The following is a 17,147-nucleotide window of genomic DNA, read 5'->3' as shown; positions in this document are numbered from 1 at the left end:
GGTATTTTTATTTGTTCCGAGTTGCTTTTATTCTCAAACTACAAATATTCTTAAAAAAATATTTTATTAAGGACTCTCTTGTTAATCTAGATCCAGAAACATCAGATAGTAACCAACAGAGTTTTTTTAAATAAAATAAAAAAGGGACTTCAGAAAACCTAAAAATGAGTTGAATTTGAAGAAAACAAGCATGCAGTCAGCAGAGATCTATAAATGTACAATACCACTGTAAGAAAATAGTTTTTTACAATTAGGTTGGTAAATTTTTTCAACGGGCTACTTTAGGCATACTGTAAATGGGATATTGTATGAAATGAACATCAAAAATGTTAAATGAAAAGAACAGTTCTTTATTTGGACATTTTTTGGGGACTTTTTTAAAAGCAAATACACCTCCTCTGTTATAAACTTTGCGAGTCTGGTCATCACTGTAAGGTTAGCGGAAACATCATGTTACAGTCAAACGAGATTTCACAGGACCTCAGAAAAGAAGTTGGCACTCTTCAGTCTGCAGTTCAAAAACCTTCTGCTGTGATACAGATAGTCTGAAAATGGAAAATACTCAAGACCAAAGTGAGTCTACCCAGGACCAGTCATCCTGCCAAGATCTCCCCAACTGCTACCCGGAAAATCTCATGACAGTCACATACAGTATAACCCCAGTGTAACATCTAAAGATCTTCAGGCCTCTCTTACGCAGCACGTCGGTGTTCATGCCTCAACCATCAGAAAAAGAACAAACAGGAATGGTTTTCATGGGAAGACAGCCAGGAAGAAACTATTTCTCTCTAAATAGAAAATTGCTACTTGTTTTTGATATTCATCAAAAAACATCAGAATGACCACTACTTGTAGAATGTTCTCTGGACAGATAAGTGAGAAGTTGAACTTTTTCGAAATGTTCTGTTCTCTGTGTGGCAAAAACCAAACACTGCCTTCCAACAGAGGAACCTCATCCCAACTGTCAACCGTGCAGTTGGAAGTATCATGGTTTGGGGCTGCTTTGCTACCTCAGGAACCAGGCAGCCTGCCATCATGGACAGATTATACATTTTCTGCTGTATCAGACAATTCTGGAGAAGAATGCCATTGCCATCCATTCGTCAACTGAAGCTATGCTGAAAGTGGTTCATGGGGCAAGACAATGATCCTTAACACACAAACAGATCTACAGTACATCAGAATGGTTGAAGAAAAACATTTTCATTCTGTTTTTGCCAAGTCAAAGCCAGGATCTCAAACCCCTATAAATGTTATTGCAAGACATGAAGCAAGTTGTACATGCAACTAAATGTCATTGACCTGAAATTGTTCTGGATGGAAGAATGGTGGCAAAATTCCTAAAAGCTGATTGAAGAGACTGATAAATGGATAAAAAATTACAACAAATGTACAGCAGAAGTCACTGCTGCTGAAAGAAATGCTACATTGTAATCATGTTATCTTCATTTTTTTTTTACTTCTTGAATATCTAGGTTTTAGGTCTGAAATATAAGATAACGCGTGCCAATCTAGAGGATTCACAAACTTAGAAAAAGCACTATAACCAATACCCCTGTGGTGTATCATAGTAACCTACGCAGGAATACCACAGGATTTAAAATTATTGTAAAGATTAAGGTGCCTTTAAACCTGATGTTGTCACTAAAATTTGCAAAGTAACAGACACAAACTTTTCTCTTTATTCAGCATTTTTTTTATTTTGCCATATCACACAGATTTTGATATTAACTCATTTTTCACCAAGATCAGAGAATACCTTCTACCAAAAGACTTATGGTTCATCTATACAAATGAAATGCAAAACTAATCCTAAAATAATGAAACTTTAATTAGCAAAGAAACATTACCCCAAACTATGTCTGTTACACAGAAAATTAACATTCAACACATATACAGTACTGTACATGAGTGGTAATCTCTTGGTATTACATTAAGGTACTTGTGTATTTACAGTAAGTAAAACACAGTTGAAAAGACCTAATTAAAAATAAATAAGTAACAGATACACATGCTTTTGTTATTCCAGAATAATGGAAGTTAACTTATAGTTTTCAATTATTAACAAATGCACATCAGAAGTCTAGAATTAATCACTTGACAGTATTTTTCAACTATAACATGAAAAAAGGCCCGTGTAGTACACTTACTCAAGAAGATATCCACATTTGTCAAACATGTTTGAAGTCAGTTGATTATCTACTCACTTCGAAATGTATTCTCACTCTGTGAAGTGTTTTATTTTACTCTACACTGAATATAAAGGGCTTGGATACCCCTTCTGTTGGCAACTTCAATTTTACTATGTTGTGACCATAATCTCCACTTTCTCGGTTGGGCAAAAAAAACCCGACATAAACCTACTGAAATTACTACCACACTGATACCGCCCAACAAATGACAAATCTCAGTGCGCCTGAAACCAACGAAACAACTTTGAGGCTTCGGAGAACGGTCCACATTTGCAAGCAAATGATATTGTGGGAAGCTGGCATGCCCTGTGCATGACAAACTGATGCAATTTCAGCAGTGTCTGAGAAGCAGGGCGATATTTGTCTCGTGCTGGCAAGGGTTAGTTTGTAGCTACGCGTACAGTTCCTAGATTTGAATCACTGGGGGTCCAAAGGCCTTCTCTTGACAAGGTACAAATAATTACTGTACACTCTTTCCATTGTATTCTATTATTTTGTTTCTCTTATCAGTGGACTCTGTGTGTGCTTGATCAAGTAAGGTCACTGAATTTTGACCATAACACAACATAACATTGCTCTTTGGTGATATGATAAATACAGCAAGGCTGTGTAGCATAGACAACCTTTTTCATTGTTTTTGTCTTCTCCCTATATATATATATTACCAGGAAAGAAAAAAAAAACATTATGGTTGCATTGGTCGTACAGAAACTTTTATAGAGATTGTTTGAGAGTTTCTATACAATACGGGATGTTCTTGCAATATAAACAAATGTCTTTTAACAGCTAGCCATTTCTACAGGCCTTTAACAATACCATCACTGACACCTTTTAATACAAGTATAGTAAGCCCCCCTCCAACATGAGGGTTACATTATTTCAACACAGCACGTTAGAGGAACCTGCATTGAAGGACCTTATGAGCTTTTGGAAAATTAAGGACAGGGGAACACAGCTGTACAAAGTCCCCTGTTAGCACTATACTATACAAGACATTTTCCTGCATCATTTACAGTACAATGATATTTTAATAATTCAAAAATTAAGAAAAAATAAGTTCAACACTTATGGACCAGGAGCTTGGATGAGACTGCAAGAGCACTGCTATGACATTTCAGCTGTGATAGACCAAAGTAACCCATGGGTCTGAAAACAGACATACACCCCCCAGAGTATGATACGGTACCTATTACCCACAAAACTATTATTAACCACTAAACAATATTACAAATAGTACTCGTTTCATCGCTCCATATTACCTCCTAAATATTGCAGATTTCAAAATAACGTAAAAATGTGTGTATAACTTGAAATCACTAATAATTTAAGAAATGCAGTGATTAAGAGTACTAATTAAGAAATTAGTAAGTAAATGAAGGGCATCACTATGGTGCAGTGATTATTATGGTCGCCTCACAGTGCAGGTGCCCTATGTTTAATGCCTGGAGTGCCATCTGTGTGGAGTTTGCATGTTCTCGTCATGTTTAGGTTTCCTCCAGATGCTCCACTTTCCTCCCACTGTCCAAAGAGGTAATTGCATGTTAATTAGCTTCTCGAAAACTAATTCAGTTTAAAACTAATAAGATGCAGATTTACCGCTGTTAATGTGTAAATCTGCATCTGTGTGTGTGCCCCACGAAGGACTGGCTTCACATCCAGGGGGTATCCCGCGTTGCGCCCATTGGTTGCTGGGATAGGCACTTACTCCCCTCAACCCCGACGTGGATGGTTAGAAAACACATGGATTAAGTAAATGAGAGATCAACTGACCTGAACACCCTAAAGATATTGTGGTCCCCAGGATATGAACAGGTACGGCCTGGGTAAGTGAACTATGTGAGAACTATCTCACAAATAGCACTGTTGAAATTTCTGATCTCCAGTGATCCCTGACATACAGTACATTACGTTAGCTATGGATAGTGTCTAGGAAAATTAACCACTCATTATGAACATTTGAGTCTTTGTTATTGTTTTTATGCTTTTTAACAACAGCTCGGTCTGATAGAATGAACACAGTTAAAACTAACAAAATTCCTTTTGTGAATTTCAAGATGCTGAAGGGTTTAAGAAAAATTGAAACAAGAAAACCAAAGAACTCTTCAGTTCCATACTAAATAAGGTACAGAATAAGAATGATTTCTGTCAACTAATCACAAAAAATATTTTATAGAAACCATATGCACATTTTCAGAAACCAGAGCTACAGTAAATGAACTTAATCAAATCAAAAGGCAAAAACTGCACATTAGACATTATATTTTATTCTTCAGACACATTTAAAGCAGTTTCACTCAACTGTAGGCTGATAGCATACACTTGTGTATGTTTTAATGGAGTGTTTCGCTAATCACAGTATAATTTATGAGCATACTGTAACTGAAAAAACTTTATAAAGCAGTATAATTTCCTGTTTATGGTAAGGCATATTTTGTGGTGGAAAAAATGTGCAGCAGTAACCTCTTTCTTCCTGTCATCAGTGGTTGTTCAGTGCAGGAAAGGTGTTGAAATTCAAAACCAGGCTAAATCACTGAGCTTAGATATCTGTAGTACTCTACTGCACAAATTAGGGCCCCGGCTAGCTCTGTTGGTAGAGCATGAGACTCATAATCTCAGGGTAGTGGGTTTGTGTCCCACGCCGGGCGCCAGGTCCTCCATGTTGGAGGTTGGGCACAAGGCTAACAACCCTGTCCTGTAAAAAATGAATGTTACAGTAACAGCAACAGGATGTTGCTGCCTCTACATGCCAGAAGGCATAACGGGCAAACATCCACATCCACTACACAAATTGGTTATGTTTTGCAATAACAAATAGTTTCTAATATACTGCCTTCTTCTCCACAGTGGCCTACAGTGTTTAAGGACACTAAGACATACTCTATCTTTTCAATCTTCAGAACAGTTTAATTTTTTTTTCAAATCTAGCATGAATTATAGAGACTACAAGTTCAAATGTGGATTATTATGTCAAAATTTAAGTTTCAATACAGCAAACACCAAAATAATACTTTACAACACACTCCAAGAAGTAATGCTTCTAACAGTTATTTACTGCAGCAAACCTAAAGGTTTTTTGCAAGATAATCTCTTCTACGACACTGCTTTCGAACAGCAAAGTCTAGTAAACCTGCAAGGGAATACAGAAAGAAAGCCTGAAAACCTCTTAGTCCTTAATTTCCTCACACAGAAGTTATTTTCACTCACAACCAAATGACTACCTGTAACATAAGACTGTAGATGGCTTGTATACAATCATTGCATTACATTTCTTATTCTCCTCTGAACATGAGTATCTGAAATCTATAAAGGAAGACTGCTTATTAGGTGCTATATAGTACATAATACAATGAATATACAAAAAAAACATTTGCTGTCCTGTAACAAATTTATACAAATGAAGATGTCTATAACAACTGCCTTAGGACAGAACATAAAACATAACACTGAATACTTTCAGTTACTCAAGAGCTAGGGGAGGAACAGATGTTAGGGTCTTGGTACAAACCATAAGAATAAAAGACATTTGACAGTGAAAATGCTTTTAATTTTAGGAACACCAGAAATATGTTTTTCATCAGCCTACACAAAGCATTAGTTTTTGAAAAAATGAAATGCTCCCAAAAGCCAAAAAAAACTTTTTTTCCCTTAGAAAAACCCACTGTGAAGAAGCCCACTATCATACCTCCCAAATTATTTTAATTTCTGGGATGTAATAACTTGTGTGGGAAATGGTTACTTATACCATGCAAAAACAGAGAATGTAGACACTTACAGGAAATCTGCAAGTCTGATTTGAATTCATACTGTATGTAAGAAAACTTTTTTCCCAACAAAAACAAGATCCTTAATAGACAGTATACCACTGATTCTAGATGCCATTTAATTGAGATGAAACTAAACTACAAAACCAGTCTTCTAGCATCAGAAAGGGATTTTATTCCTCAAAGAACAAATATATAACCATGCACTGTGATATTACGGGCATGTGTATCGCTTTAGTGCACAAAACAGGCATGTCCACAGCACCTGACATGCCCATTACAGGCTGCTGGGGAACATTTTCATCTTTCCTCCCAACATAACATGCATGCTCCTCCTAGAGCGGTGCTGTTTTACGGCCCCCTCCTTGGAGTGTACAGGACATGAGACATGATTCACTGTTTCTCTGAGCTTGCAGCTCACATACTCCCAGATTCAGAGTCTCCTGCTCTGGCTAATTCATGTAACTGAGCCCCTCACACGTGGATACCTTCATTCAATGAGCCTCACCCTTCGCTTTCAGGTTCTTTCTCTTTTATACTATTCCTCTGTAGTGGAAGAGCTTTGACTCAGTTGCTCCCATTTGGCTGGACCTGCTCCACCACCTTCTCTACCTTAACAGCAGGCCAACACAGCAACGACCGAGGCTACTACTCATTTTCAAGTCTTCCCTGTAGCTCCATGTTTCCATTTCCGACTAGAGTTTTCCTGCTCCCAGCCACCTCATGCAAGGGGCCTCCTGCTCCTCCAAGAGCCTCCTCCAAGTCCCCCACACTCTTCCATGATGGCTACTGGCTCATTCGCCTCCTGCCAGTCGGCCCACAGACATCCAGGTCTGCTTCCAGCCGCTGACCTCTCTACCGAGCTGCACCAGGCTGGGTCTCACACTCACAGTCATAATCACTCGGGTCCCAGACTGTGCACTCATGGATGCCAGAGCTCCTCTCTCTCATGCTCACTCATTATTCACAACTCACTCAGATTACAGAGAAAAACTCCTAACAACGGGTGCAGGGCCGAATTAGGCCAGTACCCACTATTGATAAACATACAGAAAAGAATATTAAAGTATTGGCTACACCTAAAAAACAGTGACCAAAATTCCTACCACCAAAAAGCCCTGCTGAGCCAAGAGCTGAGCCAAAAACAGAGCCCCCTGAGCCAGCTGGTCCTGAGGCTCACCGACCTGAGCCACACCGACACTAACCAGCCTCAGGACAGCACTGCTAGAGCACCACAACCCAGACTCAACCACATCACAGCACAGATCAAACAGCAATATCTCACACACTGGGACACACACACACAAACACAACATAAACTGGAATGTTACAGAACCTTAAACAGACAATACACACTAGCTGAATATTTGACCAAAATAAAAAATAACAAACAGAAACAGACCCTGACGAAGTACAGGCTCAGTGACCACAACCTGGCCATAGAAACTGGGCGACACAGGCAGACCTGGCTGCCCAGAGAGGACAGGCTGTGCTCCCACTGCCAGCGGGGAGAAATAGAGACAGAGGTGCACTTCCTACTGCACTGTGACAGATACTCTGGGATTAGAGAAACATTCTTCCTGAAATTCAGAAATCTAATCCCAGAGTTCCCACACCTGCCAGAATCACAACGGGTCCCAATCCTACTGGGAGAGGGAGGAGGGAACTCAGTTGAACTGGCAGCCCAGTATGTGATCTCCTGTCACAGCCTGAGGAACAGTGAGTCTGTCTCCCAATAATGCTCCAGCTGCCTACAGAATATGTCAATATTTTATAATATGTCTTTGTTGTAAATGTCTGTAATATGTCTGTAGATTTTATTTTACTTCTATTTTTGTTTTGTTTCATGTAAATATCATTACTTTCATTTGCTTTGGCAACACTGATTGTACCCATCGGTCATGCTAATAAAGCACCTTGAATTGAATTGAATTGAATTACACATGGCTTCCAGCCCATCTCTTTATCCCAGACTTCACTGTCTCACTCAGCTCACAGTTTTTCCTGCCACATCTTCCCACTCCATGTCTCACATTTATAGAGTGAGGGCACAGCTATATCACTCTGCAACTCACAACTGGCAACCCACTGAAGCTCAGCGGGTGTGAGCCTGGTCAGTACCTGGATGGGAGACCTCCTGGGAAAAACTAAGGTTGCTGCTGGAAGAGGTGTTAGTGGGGCCAGCAGGGGGCACTCACCCCATGGTCCATGTGGGTCCTACTGCCCCAGTATAGTGACGGGGACACTATACTGTAAACAGGTGCCATTCTTCGGATGAGACATAAAACCGAGGTGGTCATTTAAAAAAATCCCAGGGCATTTCTCGAAAAGAGTAGGGTGTAACCCCAGCGTCCTGGCCAAATTTCCCATTGGCCCTTACCAATCATGGCCTCCTAATAATCCCCATCTATGAATTTGGCTTCATTACACTGCTCTCCTCCCCACTGAAAGCTTATGTGCGGGAAGCGCTCTGGCACACTATGGCTGCAGTTGCATCATCCAGGTGGGGCTGCACATTGGTGGTGGTGGAGGGGAGTCCCCACACCTGTAAAGCACTTTGAGTGGAGTGTCCAGAAAAGTGCTATATAAGTGTAAGCAATTATTATTATTTCTACTATACCCCTGTTCTCTGGTCCATTCATTGCCAGAGACCAGCAGCCAGAGAGAGCCTTTTTCACCAGTGCCCTAGACCTTGCTGACTTTCACATATACCTGCATCAATGGTGCATTCACATTGTCGCCACCACATGCCTACCACCAGAGGGCAGCAGCCAGATAGACCCTTTTCTCCACCCGCTCCTCGTATTGTCAGGGGGAGGATCCCTCTACCATCCCTACTCTCCGGAACACAGACTAATTAACTTACCGATTCTCACAACACTCACACGTTTCACCGACAGCCCAGTTCTTTCACTCCAGAGCATGCTGTCCCTTTAAATAAAGTGATCTTTCTAAACTTCCAATTCCCTCCAGAACTGTCATTCTTAAATGGACCCTCCTGGGGTAGACACAATGCTACAAACTTTTCAACCTCCCAGTCTCCTCCGAGATTGTCATTTCCACTCCTTCCCCCTTCCAGGGCATTACAGCTACAGCCTGTTAGTCTGCTCTCACACAACACAGAACTGCTCTCTCTCAACACTGACAGCAGCAGCACTTCATGCCCACTGCTAACATGCAGACAGTGACCTGTTTTCTCTCTTTCACTGCTTCAGTCAAGCCACTCTCACTGCCGTGCTTCAGCGAGAGTTAAGTGGACACATTCATCTACAGACACTTGCCCACCCTCACTCTCCTGTTCACTTTTGTGCAAGGTAAATGGGAGACCTGATCTTACATCTACCCAATGCTGAAGCTAACCCAGAACTGACAGCTTGACTTGACCTCCTCATAGGGAAGTATTCACTCTGCTCTTATAGGCACGCCCCCACCTGAGTCTCCTAAATTTACAGGCTTCCTTTATCGGTGGTTGCATAGCAACCACTTACTTCTCTAATGAGGCAAACACGCCCTGTATTATCCCACTATACAGTATATACTAAGAGATGGGCACCTCCTGTGTGTAGAGAAAATCTGAAGGACTGGTCTAGCCAAAAACCTGCTCTGGAAGCTATGGAACACTGGCTGCGTCAAGAATAGTTCATCTTTGACATGTCTGTTCCTTGAGCAGTTTACCATTCATTAGACATGACCTAAGACCTTTCTATATTCCTTCCCCGTCCAACAACAAGCGCCTGTTAAACATACTTCATATACTGTATAACAATGGACTTTGTTCAAGCGTACTGTAATGATACAATTGTTCCTTACCTCACATTATTTGTACTATAGCTGGAGAGAAGTTTTGATGTGAAGTTCACCTATCCAGAGCTACAGAAATCTTCTACCCATTTATTACTGTAATGTATTGCATTATTATTGCTTGTACTTTTCAACTCATTCGTACTTTACAGTGCACATACAGTATAACTGAAAACAAATACGAAAATTACCTTTTATCACTGGTAATTATTTGCACATACTGTAGCTATATTTGTCATCACAAAAAAAAGCTATTTTTAGCTTCATGAAAGCAATCAGTGCTACAACTTCCCAAATAAAGTTTCAAATGCTTATCATGATCACAGTAATAACAATCAGGCACCTTGTTTATGTTTTGATTCAGTTAACAGAGTCTGGACAAAATCAGGAGGAGTATTGCTCAGAATGTTTAGCCAAATACTGGATGGCATAACGACTAAATTACCCAAATGCCTGGAATGCCTTGGGTGCTCTTGTCCAGGCATTAAAAGACCATATGTAGCTGATAATCTCAAATTATTATTCTGTATGTTGTACATGCATAAAACACGAACTTTCAAGTACATTTTCCGTAAACTTCAGTACAGTGGGCAGAAAAGTATACCACCACCTCTTCACAAAATATATACTTCTGCACAAGAGTACACCTTACATTTACTTTTCCAGAGAGTAACCAGTTTTAAAGTTTTATTGTGCAACCAGACTCATATTATAAAAATTCCTAGTTTTATTTTACTTTCATTGAGGTTTCACTACAGTGCAGACACAGCCTTTTGGAATTTTTGGTCGGGGGGGGCCCAATCCAATTAGTGTTAGGATTACTTTATCCAAATATTAGTTTTATTTCAGAATTAAGCGACTGTGACTAACTGAAAGTCAGGAAGTATATAAAACAAAATACTGAAAATACTCATAACTGATTGGATAATTTGCATTAATTACCTACTGTACGCTTTTGTAGTACTCTTTCTAAAAACATGGGCCTGGGCTCAAGGGAATGCCCTACACCAACAGGCACAGGTAAAAACCTTTTAAGTTATTGAACAGAGAAGTCTACTAGGAAACCTAATCCAATTATTAAAAAATCCACAAAGGTACTGAGAAAGTCAACCCAGCAGACTCCTTCAGGAGAAACGCTTGAAATACAAACATGAAGACAACAAGTGAAAACTACATGAAAGTGTATTTGAACCTGATTTCAGGAGGGTGGAGCATTCCCTTACTCAAAAGACTGTGGGAGTTCCCAAGGCACGCAGTTGAAGATACTGTACTGTAAGCTTCTTTCAAGAAATGGCTGAGTAAGATCCTTGCAACTCATTATCATGATCTACAAAATGGGCTAGATAGCCCAAATGACCTCCTCTAGTTTGTAACCATTCTTATAGTTTTTTGAAAATGTTAAACAAGTTAAATCCTTTATGCTTTTAGTTCTTGTGCAAGTGCATCATTTTCCATTGACGTATACTCTCGATGTAAAGAATCAAAGCTTTGGCTGTACTAGTTATTACACAACAGAGCTGAAGAGAAATTCTGCCAACTTCCTCTAAAGCTAGGCAACTCCCAGATAGTAAAAGAACACTCGGCCAAAATCCACAGCATTATTAACCAGACTACCCTGCAAAGACGAACATATGAAATTGTACGGGAGACGTTTTTTAAAAAAAAAAAACTTTTACAGCAGGATGTCCCTCAGAAAACAATCTGTGAGATAACAATTCACCTGGAAAACAAACTGTATGTACTTCATTTACCTCAATATTTTAGTGATAAAAAAATAAGTCAAGCTTTCTGTTCATATGAGATGTTAAGAAAACATTTAATAAAGAGACAAATGCCCTAAAACTGTTAACACAGTTATCACAACATGAACACCAGGGTGAGATTAAGAATTATGTGAGCAAGATATATTTTCTAACCGATTTCACATGCCTCTGTGGAGTCGTCATTATTTATTTTCAGTGTAAAATGCAGTGTAATCTTGAATCATTTCATCTGTACAGTAAATATATTGTGTCAGGCGTTACCAGCGATCTTGGTCATGGTCATGGATTAGTACGGAGTATGGGACATTTCACTGACTTCAGTAAATATATCATCAGTTAATGTTAAAAAAATTACACCCTTCATCTTTCAACGTTTATGATCCAAATCCAATCATCACATATAATCAGACTAGATTCCTATAGTCGGGTCTACATATTTTAAACGGGTTGCAGACCTGTTGTTGTATTAAAAGTTATTTTGTTTTTGTCAGAAAATACCTCAAAATGTCATGCTGTGAATCAGAAATGTAGAATATTTAATCGACTCTCACTTAAATAAGCAAACAGGTGCCTTCCCACTTATACATTGTACATTGTGTTTAATTCTGGACTTGAGGTCTATTCTGACCACATCACAAACAAAAAGGCTGGTAAACATGTTACCATCTACTATCGCGAAAATAAAAAATAACTATCTGCAAATGCATAATATATGTTTTTGAATTAAGTAACTCGGTTGTAAAATTCCATTAGAAGTTACGCATTTATTACTGATGTAACCTGCTTAGGGTGTATTCAATTAGATGACAAAGTACGTGGGGTAGGGACGCCGTTAACTTATGTAAATAACTTCTTTAAATTGTGTTTTGTCAAGAAACATGGTAGGGGTTTAATCAAACGATTACACATTTAAGATTTTCTGGTAAGTAACAAGGGAAGAAATTAAAAAATCTACATGTCCCCGCACCTTCAGCTGTACAGTTTGTTATAATGTTACCAAATGATTTGGGCATTTTGTCCTTACCGTGTATCCTTTTTCCATTGCATTATCCTCAAATCGGAAGGAAGGAATACACACCATTAAAGGATGCATCACGCAAATAAGACTAAAATAACAGAAAAACGTAAGCAGCAAAACAAAGTAACTAAACGTAGTGTCGATTATCCCAGCGTTTCATGAATAAAAAAAATCTCACTGGTGACAGTCAAACTTTGCTGCCTGCGTACGACATGCCCATACGCTTTAAACAGGACACGTGAACGGTCACATGACACTTACTGACAATAAAGCTCTGGCTTTTACTCGCGCACTCCTTAAATCTTGAAATGTGTCAAATTTAGGAGGTGAAATTGAAATTGGCAATAGAAGCGTGTTCTGGCTTTAATTAATAAAGCAGTTAGATGACAGGTAGAAGTGCAGTTCTTATTATGTGCTATTAATAAACACGTATTCATTCAGTGAATAGCATTTGTGTTTAGGTGCACGGTTCATCTTCAGCTGTATGCAGTAAAATACTACGCTTTTTCATCAATGAATCCAGTGAAGAAATTAACTCCGTTAGATAAAGTGAAAGCTAGAGCCTTCGTCACTGAAAATACCAACTGTAACTAGTTACATTGTTCTCTCCCAACAACGGACATCGAAAATCAAGCAGCTCGGGGTCAATGTGGGAGCTATACTCTTCCACTTTGGTTGGTCCTCCACGAATCCATCCAGGACTCCAGCCTGGTGGTATCCCAGTCCTAGGATGTCTCCAAGGATGTCCTTCTCCTTCATCTATGTCTGTCAATAACTGTCAATTCCCTGTTGCTGGACTTCTGGGAGCTGACTACATTGCCACCTGTCTGCTACTGCTTCTTTGAGGGGCTGTCCAGATGCCACTCCTCCCCCAGTCTGTTATTGCTCTTCTAAAAGACTTTCTGGATTTCTTTCCTGTCTACTACTGCTCTTCCATGATGTGGATGTCTAAACTGATTCCCACTGTTTGTTGTTTGCTACTTAAAGAATCTTAATGTGACACTGGGTCTCTCTCACTTGCTGGTCATTGCCATGTGTTCACTGGCACAGAGAATTTCTAGCCACACCTTCCTTTTGCACAGGCTGCCAATCTTACCAGGATCTCTGAATGAGCCTCACACAAGGTGGACAAGTCTCCCAAGAGTCAATCTTCAAGCCAAGCTGGGGGACTGCCTGCCTTATCTCTGGCTAGTTTAAGTTGTACAGTATCTTCCAGGCCTGGCTCCTAAGCATATTCTTTATCAGCATCTTCATCACTAAGAAGTCTGAGACAATATAATGACTACATCTGATCAATTTTTTTTATTGTTCAAAGCTACCTTGAATTTAAGATCTGTAGCTATCTGTGTTATACTTTTCATTGTGAAATGCATCCTTCTCAGGAGAGTCTATAAAACCTTTTGTTATTGTATTTCTTCTTTTAAATGTTATTGCTTTTTTTATCTCTTTACTTTTTATATCAATCATAAAATGTTAGTAGAGACACAGAAACTAAAATAAGACAACTCTGCCTTCAGTTTACAAAAAACACCTGTGAATTAAAGTTTATCTGGTGGGGCTTTGCATTTATATACTACAGCTTTTAGTTGAGTAGTGTCATTAATAATACTGTAGAACACATTGAACCACAGGGGACAGACGAAAGCAAGACCTTTCATCATCTGAGCTGTAAAAAATGAAATTCTAGTTTATGGATACCTTTTAATATAGAGTCTGATTTTGACAGGTTGTCAATATGACAAAGACTTTGTAATAAGCAGTGTTACAATTTTTGACAGCAATTCAGAGTTGTATATGCACAACCATAAACACTTGACAAGACATCAGTGAAGCAGGATCCCAGTTTCAAAAATTTAAATTGCTGTTCCTTGAAAACATATTATGAAAGAAAAAAATCACCTGAGAAAATAATCAAATGTCCTTTTAGTTTTGGAGCATTCCTGAGAACTACATTGCAATGAGCATACTTTAAAAAACCATGGGTGTAGATGAGTATTTCACTCAGACGTTTACCAAAAAAAGTCCACAATTCCCATTGAAGAGTTTAAGAGTTTTACAGGTATTATAAGCAACAGGGAAAGGATGGTATTCTACACATTGTAATTTAGGTAGATGCTATTCATAAACCATTAGCAGTCTTTGCACAGTCTTTCAAGACAGAGGTATTACCTACTGATTAAAATTGCTATTCATAATCATCATCATCATCATCATCTTACACTTATATTGAGCTTTTCTGGACACTTAATGGGGACTCCTCTCCACCATCAAAGTGTAGCCTTTGATGCCATGACTGGTAAAGGTCTGGGGGAACATTTAGCCAGGACACTGGGGAAACACCCCTACTCTTTTCAAGAAACACCCTGGGAATTTTAATGACGATGGAGGGTCAGGACCTCAGTTTTATGTCTCATCTCGTCATCCAAAGGACAGCACCTTTTTTACAGTATAGTGTCCCCATCTTTATACTGAGGCATTAGGACCAACACAGACCACATGGTGAGCGCTCCCTACTGGTCCCACTATCACCTCTTCCAGCTTCAGCTAGGAGGTCTCCCATCCAAGTACTGGCAAGGCTTATACCTTCTTACCTTCAGCGGGTTGCCAGTTGTGAATTGTAGGGTGATATAGTTGCTGGCACATCCATGAGAACCAAGTAATAAAAAAACCAAGGAGTCTTACTTCTATCATGTGTAAAGGTATGGAAACAATAACTCAAAATAAGACCACAGATTTGAAAATAAGATTTTAAGTCACAATAGGATTGCTGAGGTCTATTGTACAAACAACTACAGTAATGGACACACAGAGCATATTATATGGCATATTTAAATTTTCATAAGAGATTGCATTCTCAAATTGGAAACAGGAGGCATTGAAGGTAAGGACTGAGAACTGATTAATGGAGAGTAAACAGTTAATGTGTACACATTACAAGGTGAATGCTCTGATTTAATCAGAAGAGTATCACAGGGTTCTGTATCAGGACCACTGTTGTTACTGATTCATATCAATGATTCAAGTAAAGTTAATAACCTGGGGGAAGAGTGCAGAGGATATGCAAATAGGAGAATTAGCAAGTGATGTAGAAGTAGCAAAAGAATTACAAAAAGATGTACTGTAGATACAGCTAAAGAATAAAATAAAGAATAGAAACCTATCATATGTTGTTTCAGTGCAAAACATTTCATGCAGGTAATAAAAATGTAATCTACGGTATATATGCAAAAAATAGAAAAGGTTATAGTTGATAAAAACAGAGTTTATAGAGTCTCTAGATGAGAAAGTGGAGTATTTATAGCTGGCGCAAGGATAGCACTGCACACTCTTGGGTCCTGGGTTCAATTTTGGATTAGTGCACCTTCTAGTGGAGAATTGATAGAGTTCTGTGCCCTGATTTGAGCCATGCAGCTCTGGGTGCGGTTTGTGTTGGATGGAAATGTGACTAATAAGTTACACAAGTTGATTTATCCCTAATAATTAAAATAACACTCCAAATTAAACATTCATAAGTAAGAATGTTATTTGCTATTGTTAAATTTGTGTTCACTCTGAACCATGTGCATTCTAGGTTCTGCTACTGAATAATTCTATTTTTACTTTCTGTATTAGAAGGAAGTGCAGCTTAAAAGTTTAGTTTTTTTCTCCCCGATTTCACAGTCAGCACACTAAGAAATTTCCAGTCATGTTAAGTAGAAAGTATCCATGCAGAACCAGAGGAAACATGACAATAGTTTGAAAAATACTATTTGATTTCCCCATGAACATAAGCAGTGTGCCTGATTTTCAACATGCACCAAATTGGGCTTTAAAAAGCAAACATATCTTCTGAGGAGGCTGAGTGTCAGGACAGGAAAGAATCTAGCAGGTCTATTTCTGCGTAGACACCAAGCTGTGTTTGCTTTGTGAAATCAAATATTTCAGTTTAGCAAAGACATTTTTGCTGTAACACTCTGGCTATCTTTCAGCAGTTAATCGCTTAAGGAACAACAGATGTAAAACATAAGGACTGCTTAGTGCAAACTGTACTCCACGAATTTCACTTGAACTCCAGCAAACCTTTAATCACACTGATACTTTGAGTGATTTATCTCAAGAGACCTGTTAAAAAAAATGAGTCAGGGAAGTGTTTTTTGAAATAAAAGTTGCAGACACCCTTAAAAAACTCCACTTTTGACTGTCCAGTTTCTGTACCAAATGCCAGCTGACCGCTTCCTGTATCACGACTTCCACTGAACATTAGTTTTGTTCTATTGTTTTTGCTGGTTAAACATATCTAAAATACACTTTTCTTGGTATTAAAAATTAAAGGAAACTCAAAGAAACCCGTGAAAGTGATGTCATCCACACAACCAAATTCTGCACAAGACTTGAAGTGAACACTCAGAAGAACACAATTACTGTAGGTGAGATTTTCTAAGCATGGTACCTATAGAGGAACTAATTTTATCTTTATTTTCCCAATTAAATCAATTGAGAACATTCTGATTACAAACTGGAAGCCTATTTATACAGTGGGGCATTTACTGGAGCAATCCAAGCAAACTTCCTTCAAAGGAACAACAGCCGCTTGCCACCTGGGATTTGAACCCACAACCTTTCAGTCCAGAGA

The 17,147-nt window shown here is 38.9% G+C and overlaps 1 protein-coding gene across 1 annotated transcript in view; it reads right to left on the bottom strand.

Annotated features, from left to right (window-relative positions):
- snx24 (sorting nexin 24) overlaps positions 1 to 12,715 on the bottom strand; it is a 48,867-nt gene extending 36,152 nt beyond the window's left edge. The window contains exon 1 of the mRNA XM_088911093.1: positions 12,542 to 12,715. Coding sequence (XP_088767219.1) covers positions 12,542 to 12,610 — 69 coding nt within the window. The 5' untranslated portion in view covers positions 12,611 to 12,715. The remainder of the gene's footprint in view (positions 1 to 12,541) is intronic.
- Between the last annotated feature and the right edge of the window lie 4,432 nt (positions 12,716 to 17,147).

Source organism: Atractosteus spatula, chromosome 3 (assembly GCF_055471065.1).
Source record: "Atractosteus spatula isolate fAtrSpa1 chromosome 3, fAtrSpa1.hap1, whole genome shotgun sequence".
NCBI lineage: Eukaryota > Metazoa > Chordata > Actinopteri > Semionotiformes > Lepisosteidae > Atractosteus > Atractosteus spatula.
The sequence above is the reverse complement of the archived record's forward strand: the minus strand, read 5'-3'. Positions and strand labels throughout refer to the sequence as shown.